General features: G+C 38.7%; 1 protein-coding gene across 2 annotated transcripts in view; it reads left to right on the forward strand.

The window, feature by feature from the left end:
• IFT56 (intraflagellar transport 56) overlaps nt 1-8,928 on the forward strand; it is a 41,852-nt gene extending 32,924 nt beyond the window's left edge. For both annotated transcript variants that reach the window (XM_054386657.1, XM_054386658.1), the window contains 5 exons: nt 2,073-2,156; nt 4,245-4,314; nt 6,866-6,972; nt 7,391-7,524; nt 8,817-8,928. In XM_054386657.1, coding sequence (XP_054242632.1) covers nt 2,073-2,156; nt 4,245-4,314; nt 6,866-6,972; nt 7,391-7,524; nt 8,817-8,928 — 507 coding nt within the window. The remainder of the gene's footprint in view (nt 1-2,072; nt 2,157-4,244; nt 4,315-6,865; nt 6,973-7,390; nt 7,525-8,816) is intronic.
• The last annotated feature ends 3,483 nt before the right edge of the window (nt 8,929-12,411 follow it).

The following is a 12,411-nucleotide window of genomic DNA, read 5'->3' on the forward strand; positions in this document are numbered from 1 at the left end:
AGATCATTGAGTCCCCAACCATTATTGAACTCTCCCAAGTCTGGTACTAAACCATGTCCCTAAGCACCACATCTATGTGTCTTTTAAACACCTCCAGGGATGGTGGTGCCTACTCCAGTGTTTAATAATGCTTTCAGTGAAGAGGTTTCTTCTAATGTCCAATCTAAACCTCCCCTGGCACAACTTAAGGCCATTTCCTCTCATCCTATCAGTTTTTCCTAGGGAGAAGAGACCAAGACCCACCTTGCTACAACCTCCTTTCAGGGAGCTGTAGAGAGTGGTAAGGTCTCCTCTCAGCTTCCTTTTCTCCAGATTAGACATCCCCACTTCACTCAGGTGCTTCTCATAAGACTAGTTCCCTGGACCTTTTACCAGCTTCATTGCCCTTCTCTGGATCCACTCCAGTGTACAAAAGATGGTTACACAAGGTGGTTGCAAGGTTTAGCACCAGACTTCATAGAGTTAGGTAATGTTTGGACTTAAAGGTCTTTTCCAACTGAATCAATTCCATTATTTTAAGATAAGCACAATTACAATGTTCTAAGGAGGGTGAGATAGAAAATAAACCCAGTGATTGCAATGGTGCCAAAAGCAGCTAATAGGTGAAAAATTTGAAGATGGAGTGCTTTTAAACTTTGGAAGGAGATCATTGAAGAAATCCCAAGTGGCTGTAGCCACTGGAATGGCTCCACTGTAGTGGATGAAGAGACATCACCCCACCATCACCTCAAATTGCTGGGTATGTGAAAACTATCTGGAAACTAACAGTGAGATTTGTGTTGCCTAACTTTTGAGACATCTATAAGTCAGATTTCTAGCTTTAACTCATCATCTGCTCTTAGTCTATAGCCAACAGCGGTAGATGGTAGTTTCCGGAGGAGAATTCATCCTGTGTATTTCTTATGCTTAGAATGGAATGAGTCACCCCATAGAAATGCCCAGCTCTTTCCATTTCCTTTAAAAAGTTCTTAAACAACTAGTTCTAACCTGAAAATGTTTAAGATAAATGTGATTACTCACCAACTCCAAGGTACATGGGAAAGTTTAGAAATGAGAGAAAGAGAAGAGTAGCATCTGGGGAGTTGTCATTAATATTGGAAAGTAAAGTTAGTGTTTGTATAGGAAAGAGAGAGGAACTAACAAGACTCTACACAGAAATTAAGAGAAAGTGGGCAATAGAGTGATCAAAGGATAGGTCAAAATCATGAGGCAGGAGAAGTGCTACAGGGAAAGAATTACTTGAGACAACTCTGCATTTGTGAAGGAATAAAGGAAAGCGGTGTAGGAAGGGATGAAAGGAAAATCTGAAGGGAAAAGGAAGAGCACAGAGTACTCAGTGTTATTTTGTAAGATGTTAGTAGGAGCCCATACAGAGGGAAATGTTCATGAAGAATAGATCTAATGTTTACTGGCAGATCTAATGTTGCACTTGAGATAGAGAGAAGGTTGCCTGTAAGCAAAGCTTGAGCTTAATGAAGTCCTATTACGTGGTGTAGTATCTGGCTGCAGCCAGGTACCGTGGCTCCACCTCCATCATGTGATCCAGTGTGTCAGACTGGCATCTGTCACACAACCAGATCCACAGGATCTCTTGTAGAACCTTGAGAAGTGTTGGAAAAACAAACTGTTAATCTCCTTAAGCCATTAGGGAGTCAACTGCCTATTTACCACCCTAGTGGTGAAATAAGTGCTTGGGAGGTGAAAGACACTATGGCATCACAGCATGTCTTTGCATGCCCAAAGTGAAAATTATCCCCACAAAAGCTGCCACTGCAGTTCTGAGCTTTGGAGCATTATCCAGGTCTCTCATGGTTAATACTGTGGAATGTTCCAGCTGTTTGTAGTCACAAATGTAGGATGGAAAGACAGTCCATAATTTTCTACCCATTGTTTATAAATGCCGTATGTTCATCATGTGGGTTTTTCTCTTTCCTTCCCATTGTCTTGATATAGTCTGACTCAGATTTGGGGGAGGGGAAGATGGGGAATATTTTTAATGTTGTTATACCACAGGAGGAGGGTTTTTTTCTGTTTTATTTATCTGGGTTTTGTCTGTGTGGCTTATTTTCCAGAACTACTTCCACAACGATGACACTTTTAACTTCAACTACGCCCAAGCCAAAACTGCCACGGGCAGTTTTGCTGAGGCTGAAGAGGTATATATTTACTTGCCCTAAAAAAACAATAGTGGAAACATTTCCCACATATCCTCCTTTTTCCTTCCTTTTCTCCCTCCAAATCTTCATGTTGGTTGAAAATAAGCTGGTTGTGTGGAACATCATCTTCCCCTTAGAGGAACTAAAACTCTCAGTAAACACAATTCAGAAAAGATTATCTTGCTAATCTTATAATGTGAGGTATATAGGGAGTCATGCTGCTTGTGATGCATCACAAGGCTGCTTGCAGCTATCTCTAATTGATCAAAGAATGCTCTTTTAATCAGATTTCCTACGCTTTGTCTGGGATCTCAGGGAGTCTTATTGTTCAGACTGACTAGGGCATGCTGAGTAAAAGACACTGAATAGTTAAGAGCTTCTAGGTGTCTCTAGAAATCTGTGTTTAAAAAAAAATTCTTCCTCTGGGAGATGTGGGAGGAAAAGAGGAAGTGTTCACTATCTTATTCAGCAGCATCCAGATGCAGCTGGAAAAGATTAACCTACACACAGCATTTTTTGTGTCTGTGTGCAGTAGGAACTTAATTACAACTAAAATATGCAAACGCAAATAGCTATTATGAAGATGGAAGCAATGTTTTCCACAAGACCAGAAAGAAGACAAGCCAGTAAAAAAACCCCAACCACTTAGTCTAAAGTGAATCATATAAGTTTGGTTGGTTTGGGGTTTTTTTTGTTTTGTCTGTCTCTCTAACTTTTTAACTCTTCAGGTTTTTCAACAACAAAGCCCTCCCCCTGAGGTGTTTTTTGTTTGTTTGTTTGTTTTTCTGTCAGGCAAAATGGATATATATTTCAATTCACCTACCTTAGTTTAGTTAGCTTAATGAAAATGGATGTGAATACCTTTTGAAACTATGCTAACAGGCTACTTCCAGTTCTGAGAGTTGATACAAATGATAGTGCTGTAAGTAAGCTGTAGCTGCAGCCAGGCAATCAAGAGTCACAAAGTTCTAAACCACTGCTAGTCCACATTCTTCCTCTTCTGGTCTTAAAAATGTTTCTTACAAATTTCTGTTTGGTAGCTGATGCAACTAAATAACAGAATTATGTAATTAAATGGATTTCTCTGCCCTAATGTCTGATATTTGATAGCGATGACACTGTCATATAAAGATCACCTTTCCCCAGTGTCTCAAGCTTGTAAAATACCTCCACGTACAGCACTTTTTAAGTTAAGCTTAGCTTAGCTCAGCTCACTGGACATAATGAAATAAAACCTAGGATGGAATGCTCCTTATAGTGATAATGCTGCTATCTATTTATTTCTTCCCTCTTACCCCTTTCCCTTCCTCCCAAAATTAGGAGATCTGCAATGTTTACCCAATAAAAATGTCAGTCATTTGTGGAGCTCAGTACATACATCTACAGCTGTATTTTGAATTTTGCCAGTAGCATCCCAGTTACAAATAAACCTGCAGAGAGGCATAAATAGCTTCTTTCTCTGAGCAAAGCCAGAGTATATTTTAACATGTGTGACACCCCCAAACACATCCCTTTAGATGCAGAATGTAATAAACCTGTATTTGTACAGTAAATTGCAAAAAGCAGTTGTTTTGCCTCAGAGCCTTACTGAGACTCAAAAGCTTAGAAATGGCTTATTGCTGACCTGGAATGATCTTTGACATATATGGGGAAGAAAGGCTCATATATATATGTGAAAATTCTGGTATTTCAAGAAGATGCTAATGTAACTGCTTGCATTGCTTTCTAAACAAACACATTCCAAATAGCTTTTCCCACAGGCCCAGTGTTCCTTTGTGCTGTTTGTGTTGCATGGCCACCCACTGGCACTTGTTCAGAGCAAGCCGCACCCACTGCACAGCTCGGTGTTCTGAAGCTGCTGAAGTGCCTTGACAAGCATGGCACTGTTTGAATCCTCCACCTACCCAGCACAGAGAGATAGCCCTGTACTGCACTTGTATAGCCTAACTGTTCTCATGAAGCAATTGTTAGTGTGGTTTAAGCAGCAGCTACATGTTGAAACGAGGCAGATCTCTCTTCTGCTCATCTCTCTTCTGCTCATGTAAAAGTACATGCATGTATAATCTCCTGTTTTCCTTCTTCCTGCAGGTGTTCCTTTTGATCCAGAGTGAGAAGATAAAGAATGATTTTGTTTACCTTAGCTGTCTAGCTCGCTGCTGTGAGTCACCTTACTCTCAACATTGCAGAATACAGATCCTCCTCTATTGCATCAGTCTTGGCAATCCACTTCCCTAATTTAATTTGACATTGTAGGTGGATGCAGGGCTATGAAAGTGAAAAGCTGATTTCAGTAGACACATCATGGGCAGTTACTGCACTCTTCATACAAGGGCTTGTAGTTAGCAATTGCTGCCTCAGTGCAGTGCTGTTACAGTTCTGTCAATGCAGTTCCTGGCCAGTGAACATTTTTCTTCTCAACTGGCTACTCAACTGCCTGAGTGGAGATTTTTTTTTTTTCTCTTAAAAGACTGCATTACAACCCTAAAATGTTCACAGTAAAACATCGAATAGAAACGTCCATACTGGGTTAGGCCCAGCATCTGTCTGCCTTCAAGAGGCAGACAGAGGATGGGGTTGAGCCCCCATCCCTGGAGGTGTTTAAGGCCAGGCTGGATGAGGCTCTGGCCAGCCTGATCTAGTGTGAGGTGTCCCTGCCCGTGGCAGGGGGGTTGGAACTAGATGATCCTTGTGGTCCCTTCCAACCCTGACTGATTCTATGATTCTAAGAGTAACAAATGTCAGATACCTAGGGAGGTGAAGAATCAAGCAAGAATTTTTAATTGCTATACATTATTCTGTGTTGTCCAAACTCCTGTGCCTGAGGGGTGACCTTTATTAATCTCCAGTGTGTTTTATCTTCCAAAAACTTTTCCATTTTTTCCTTGAACTTTTGCTATGTTTAATAACCTATAGCAAATTCTACTTAGTTTTTCTGAACTAGTTTTTAAAACATTGCAGAGCACACCTCAGGAGAGCTGTAGCTACAGTGCCACATGCAAAATAGCATAGGGGTTGGCTTTTCCAATGAGTCAAGTCTAAGACTCTCTGGGCTAATTAGTTTTCCTTAGAATACCTCAATACAAAAATGTTGTTTTATCAAACAAGTTTCAGTAGTTGCAGTTGCAATGTAACTATATATGTTTTGAGATGTTATGCCATATTGCCTCTCTGTAACATGGTCTTTCCAGACAGGCACATCACACCTATGGATCTATGACTCTATTTTAGGACATGCTAGTTATTTTCTTTTATATTAAGCTACAGTACCTGGTTGTATTCAAGTGGTTTATAAGTGATTACTTTGTGTGATTTATTTTTTTTCAATGGGAGACTTCTCATTGCAAAGGCAAATCATGGTTGTTAAGCGTTCATCCCTTTGTGCTGTAGTAGTTCTTTGATGTACTGGGGATGCAGAACTTTTTGAAGGTGCTAATTATTATACAAGAAGTAGAATTAACACTGTGCTATCAATGAAGAAATTCCTAGCTTGTTCATAAGAGTTGCTAAAGGACTATGCCTTTTGCCATGCTGAATTCCTGCTGAAGTTTCAGTAGAGCTGCTCTATTCTTCTGTCTGTCTTCAAATGTTAATGTTTCATTCCCAAACAGCTGCTAGAATTCTTTGCACAAACTACTGTTATCCTTTTCTGTCTCAGCTACATAGGTGACTAGTAGATCCTTCTGAACAAAAGATGCTGTAGAAATTAGACAGCATTATAATACATTCATGTCAGAGAATTAATAGATATTGAGTTGTACACAAATTGATGCTGAAATATTTCCAACAGGCAACAAGTACCAGAGATGCATCTTTTGTGGATTTGTTTAATAATATTGTGCTGTTTATACTAAGTTCTTCTTGGAGAGAAGGTAGAAAAACAACATTCAATTAGCAACATAATACATTTCTTTAGATAGATGGATTAGTGTTTGGAAACTAAGACTTGGAGTTTGCTACTCTATATGTGTAGTAGTAGATTACTACTCTGCAAGTAGCTGGTAAGACTTGAAAAAGAAAGGAAGACTTCATTTAATTTTCTTTTCTCCCAGTACTCACTTGAGGCTGGAATTACCAGTATCTACCTCAGGTTCAACAGAATGGGTTCTTATCTCAAAAAAACCCACACAAACAAACAAAAAAAACCCACCAAAAAAAAAAATTCAGAACTCTGCATTCAAACATCCAAGTAGAATTTCCACTAGCTTAGATGGAAGATTCACATTCTTTTATTTCTAATTGTGTATAACAGTGATGTTTAAAGGCCAATGAAAAATTCTATTCTCATAGAAAAATGTAGAAACCAACACAAAATCTCAAGAATTTGGAAACATTTTTTCTAGTAGATACATAATGAGAAGTTGTGTTGTGCTTGGAGAGGCTTCACCCCCATACACCCCCCTTTTAATTTGCTGTGAATCATGGAAATTGAATGGTTAGATTGAGGTGGTTACCAAATGTTGAAGACCTCATTTCAGTGCCAGTTAGTTTTTATTCTGTGTAAGACAGACTCCTAAATCTCACCATCTAAATGGATTGCTAGAGTTCATTGTCCTGCATAAAATAACATAACCCTTTCCAACCTCATGCTTATAGGGTGAAGCATGCATTTACATTAAGTGAAGAAATTTAGGAACACTTATTCCACCTGCCATTGAGTATTGTGCATGGCATGTTCTTTTCAGAATCCCACATTTTTGTTGTTGTTGCAGATATTATGAATAAGAAACCACAACTGGCCTGGAAGCTCTATGAGAAGATGGAGACCTCAGGGGACTCCTTTAACCTGTTGCTGCTCATTGCAAATGATTGCTACAGAGTGAGTCTTCTCTTTAGAACTTGGTGTATGACTTGTTAATTCAGTGACTGTACCAACAGCCTTCATTTTTTCTCTTTTTGAATACTTTCCATCATTGTTATCACTAGTGAACTTCTTACAAGAGTGAGGTGTCTAATAATGTAGATGAGCTGGCAAGGACTAGTCAATATTTTAACTTACAGGCCTCCTTTTTGGACAAACCAGTGATTAAAATGTTGGTAAATTACTTCATGATTGAGCTATCAATAATGGTAACAGTTTCTTATCCTAGCAGGGATTCATTGATGGTAAAAATGACATGAACATGCACGTTGCTTTTATGACTTACTGCTAATGTCAGAAAACTGAGCTCAGAGTTTTTAATTCACATCTGAAAGATGGTCATGTAGTCAGGAATAATGTTTCACTTTCTGTGCAGATGCGCCAGTTTTACTATTCAGCCAAAGCATTTCATGTTCTGGAGAGTCTGGACAGTAATCCTGAATACTGGGAAGGCAAGAGAGGGGCTTGTGTTGGTGTATTTCAAATGATCGTAGCTGGCAGAGAAGCAAAGTGAGTATTCTGTGTTGTATCTGAATTTACTTTGCTTGTTTCCTGTTTCCAGGATCATAATCTTAGCTTTAGGACTAGGTATCCTTTTCAATTCCTTGTTGTCATACAGTAGACACGCTGGCACCCATATGCAGTGATCAGTTTGAAGTACATCCTTCACAACGAACAGTTGGAGAGTATATAGTGGAGAGTAACTGATAAGCTAATGCTGTGTGATACTGGGACGAGCTAAGATATGGTATGTTCATGAACTGAGGGGAAAGAACCTTTTTTTTCTCTTTTATGTTGACGGCTTAAGAATGGAAAACTGTCCCATGACATTTTAAGGTTCATAGAACAGAACTAAGGAAACATTTACTCAATACTCCATGCTGCAGGAAGGACACAGTTTCTCTAAACAATGAGTAGATGAGACAATGTTTTCACTCAGTGTTGCTCTCTGAAGACACTGTCCACATCAGACAAATACACTTACTTGAGGAAAGCCTAAAGGAAATTATCTTTGTTACTTTTGGCCCATTTCACTGGCTGGGAGAATAAGAGAGAGTAGTGAGGCTGTGTTTAAGAACTGTTCCTTCATGATGCTTCTGCTGTGATGCCAGATGGCCATTCGCCCCTTGCCAAAGCTGCTGTTCCGTACATAGCTGGTAGGTGTGTTTCTTGGCTTCTGCACCTTCCTTGTATTCCTTTCTCTCTAATCTCATTCACTACTACACCCTTCAAGTGTCCTTTTAGCAATTACTGCAGTAGATGCAGTAGAAGACAGACAGCTTGCCTGCTTTTCAATATGCATACAAGTTCTTGCTGTAAAGTAGCTGGCAAACTGCAGCTTCGTACTGGGTTCTCCTATTGGTTTCTCCTAGTTCCATGTAGTTTGATTGATGCATAAGATGCTTTGGCAGCATTAAGCTAAATGCTTCCATACTGAAGACCAGCAAGCAGCATTAAAGACCAGGAAAAAAAAGTTTGCTTTGTTCAGAGGAACTATTTTGCAAGAATAAAGATTTATACCAGATGCAAGCATGGTAAACTCCAAACTAATTACATTTTGCTGTTTATATTTTTAATTTCTCTCTTTGTTTGTTGGTTTGTTTTTGTTTTGTTGTTATTTTTAAACTTTACCCCCAAGGATCTTCTACCCTGTGCGTTTTTTACCAATTCCTGCTTTGCAAATGAATGAACCTCTCTCTGTCTGGGGACTATGTTTGGAAAATAGTTTGGATCTGGGTAGATGTATATTGTATCAATTTGGTCTTACTCTCCTTTTAAGTCTTTGCCTTTCACCTTTGTAGAGACACTCTCCGGGAAGTACTGCTCCTCCTGAAGAGCACTAGGAGTCCTCAAGCAGCATACATTGTCCGCATCATGAAAAAGTGGGCCAAGGAGAACAGAGTCCCTGTCTAAGTCAGAAGCACTGTTAGTGTGGCTGCAAGATGTGGTTCTTGGTTGTTTGTAGGTTGGTTGTTTCTTTAAATTAAAGCTTTATTGGTGCTTTTTTCTGTTGCACCACTCTCTATTCCACGTTTTTGGGTTTTTAGCAGTAATTCCAACTGTCCACAAGCCGACGTGCTCCTCAACTGTTCCCCAGACTTCTCTACACAAGTTAACTGGAGTGCTTCATAGGTTGTGGGTTTGGTTTTTTTCCCCAGCAAGTCTTCTGGCTTCTAGAAAAAAATAATTTGTTAAATGAGTGAGCATTGTCCTTTCTGGATAAATCTCAATAACAAATACCTTCCTCTCTTATTTTTGCCTGTAAGGATTATTTTCTGTCTTACCATTATTTCTGAAGATGAGGGTTAACCAATCCAAAATGCCAAGCTCACAAGTGGCTGATTTGCTTTTTAGATTGGTGTTGTGGGTTGGATGTCTTCCCATTCATTCTTTACTAGATGAACCTTGTAGCATCCCAGAAAGCTTGATAGAGTGCAGTTGTTCAAGGCTGCTTGCAGAGTTTGAAACAACTTCTATTTTGCCCTGTAATCACATTCAGAAGCCACACTCCAAAAGCTGCTTTTTTTTTTTTTTTTTTTAAATTTAAACTTTCATTTGGAACAAACATCTATGGGCAGGGGACAGTTCCTAAATTCCTTGCAGGTCTTGCTTAATTTATGAATTACACTAAAATCTATTTATGTATTTAAAAATATGAATCATGTATTTAAAAATATGAATCTATATTTAGTAACAGCTAGAAGACTTTTAGGAGGATGGTGTATTCTTCAAAAGAAAACAAATTCTCATTCAATTCATTTACACGTTGCCTTGTGCTTAGTTTTTCCACGTTATATTATTCTTAGTAATTCTTTTAAGAGAAATTAAAATAATGAGTGCAGTGAAATAAGCAATGGTCTTTAAAATGTTTTTACAAGTAAATCTTCCAGAACCTGGGACTTAAGTTATTTTGATAGGAAGTATGCTGTGGGACACTTTGTAGCAGTTCTCAGATACAGTTAAATCTAACTGAAAAGTGGAACACTACCTATTCAGTTTTCTCTGTACTGCACTTGGCATGGACCTTGGAATTCCATTCCTTTTTTGGAGTGCTCAAACCACCCTTTAAGCTGGCCTTTAACTAGGGAACGAGTGATGAGCCTTAGACTTCACCATCTGTTCTTTGATCGTTGTAAGCAACCTCCATGTGGTCAGTTCTGTGAAAAATGACACTCAATAATATACTTTAATATGTTTTAAGAATACATTTAATGCCATTGAGAAGGTTTATGTCACACAGAAAATACCATGCTTCAGTTCTGGCAGTTGCGTTGTGCATCGTAACAGCTAGAATTTTCTTTGACTATTTTACCCTTAAGCATGATGGGATCATTATTCCCATCTATTGCAAAGATACTTTTTCTTGCCTCCTGTCAGTGGGTGAGGCCATTATGGAGGTAACCATTATGTGACAAAACACAATGTCTTACTTTGCAGAGGTGGTGAATTAATTCATATCACATGAGTAAATGTCTCTTGAATATCAGTCTATGTGTGATAGCTGCATCTAAGAAACCTTCAGAAAAATTAAATTACAAAAACTGATAAACCAAGTCTTAAACTGCCTGGTATACTCCCAGTTCTGATGATTAGCATAACATTGGTATTTTACAAGTTCAGTCTTCCTTTTGTCTGAGTTATTAATGATGCCATGTGTGCATAGTCATCCCTGAGCAAACTGGGAATTTAGTTATTTATGTAAAAGAATGGTTTTCCACACCATTTAAATGTGGAAGAGCTATTTTCAAGTCACAGCAAGGTAATTTCTGAGGCAAGCTTTACACTCAGTTTAGCTAGCTATTCCCAAACAGGTTCTGTGGCTATGTCTGCTTTTAACTTCTGCACATTCTCCTACCCTTCCCATCTATCCATGTGCCTGGCCAGACAGGAGGACTACCACAAAGTACTTCCAAGGTGCTGCTGGTTTCCATGTATCTCTTCCTCCTCTCGCCCCACCTCTGAGAGCTGCTTGCCTCGTTCTGCTTCACAGGCATTTGAAGCAAGATTTGTTCAGATTTGTAAAATACCCTAAGTCTTATGGAGGACTAGACATCAGCAGGACACTAAGAAATAACTCAATCTTTTAAAACAGTGCAGAATTCTTCAGAGGAGTACTCAAATAATGGAAATCTGACTGCACAATTACTTATCAGTGGAAGGGGGGACTCTTCTAAGACCAGGAAAATGACATTTGAAATAAAGCTGTCCTACAGAAAATGCAGCTTGTTTTCACCAACACTTCTGATGTGTAGCATCCACTCTGTTCTTAAAAACTGCCACTGCTATTGCTGCTATCCTATGTTCATTTTCATATGCTCAAAAAGATCTTTGAATTTCATGTCTTTTCAGAAGAAAACTTGAGGTGGTGAGAAAAGAGAATTTAATAAAATTCCATTTGTCTGTTAAATTATTCATGTATGGAAACCCTTTTTTCATAAGTAATTTTTCACATGCTATTTTTGATGCTGTGGCAACTCAAAAGCAGCTTTGTGTTGAATCTGCAAGCTCGGTATGTTGTTAATTCTCAGTGATGAATATGTGCTTTGCTTTTTGAAGGCAGTTTGGCTTGGAAGTAGAATTGTGGAAGTAAGAAAATGCTGAACTGCACATGCAAAGTACACTTCTGTCTGATCCTAAGCTTGCATGAAAGTTAAAAATGTGGTAATTTGTTTATGCAATCACCTTCAGCTGTCTGTGATAATGTGCACTACTCATTTAGATGTAGAACTTTACGTAAGTAAAAGCAGTTTCTAAAGCGCTGAAAGGCATTGGGGGAAAAAAAAGATGGTTAGGAAATTGGAATTTTTGTAAAATCAGTTTGAAAGTTGAAAGAGGAACTGAGGAAAAATAAGGCAAATTTCTCCAAGATCATAGCCAAATATTACATTATACAGCACTATGATTCCTAGAAGGCTGGTTTGCAGTCTACATCTGTATTATAGCTAATTCTCATTTTGGGGAAGGTGAATGTTGCTTGATGAGTCTTTTTCCTGAGCAGTTACTATACTATGTTTTAACATATTACAGTATTTAATAGATTAAATTAATTTCTGATAATTCTGTAAATATTTGTATTTCACTAAAATACAGAAAATACCACAGTGGTAAGTGACCAAGGCTTGCAGTCTGACTGGCTCTGTTTTTCTGGGCACCAAGAGACTGTTTGTCTTGTTCCAGGTCAGCACTCACAACAGAAACCCTCAGTAAGAGCAAATCTATGGCACATTAGCTTTTGTATTGCTGAGAATTACTTCCAGACCCTTTTTACTTCATTAAACAGCATTACTGCTGCTTTGACTGCAGAAATTGCCATTTAACCCGAGAATTCCCTTCAAGGCCAGTCCTTCTTATTCATATTACAGGTGGGTGGGGTATATATGTGACTCATATTCTTGT

This window comes from Indicator indicator, chromosome 14, assembly GCF_027791375.1.
Source record: "Indicator indicator isolate 239-I01 chromosome 14, UM_Iind_1.1, whole genome shotgun sequence".
Taxonomy (NCBI): domain Eukaryota; kingdom Metazoa; phylum Chordata; class Aves; order Piciformes; family Indicatoridae; genus Indicator; species Indicator indicator.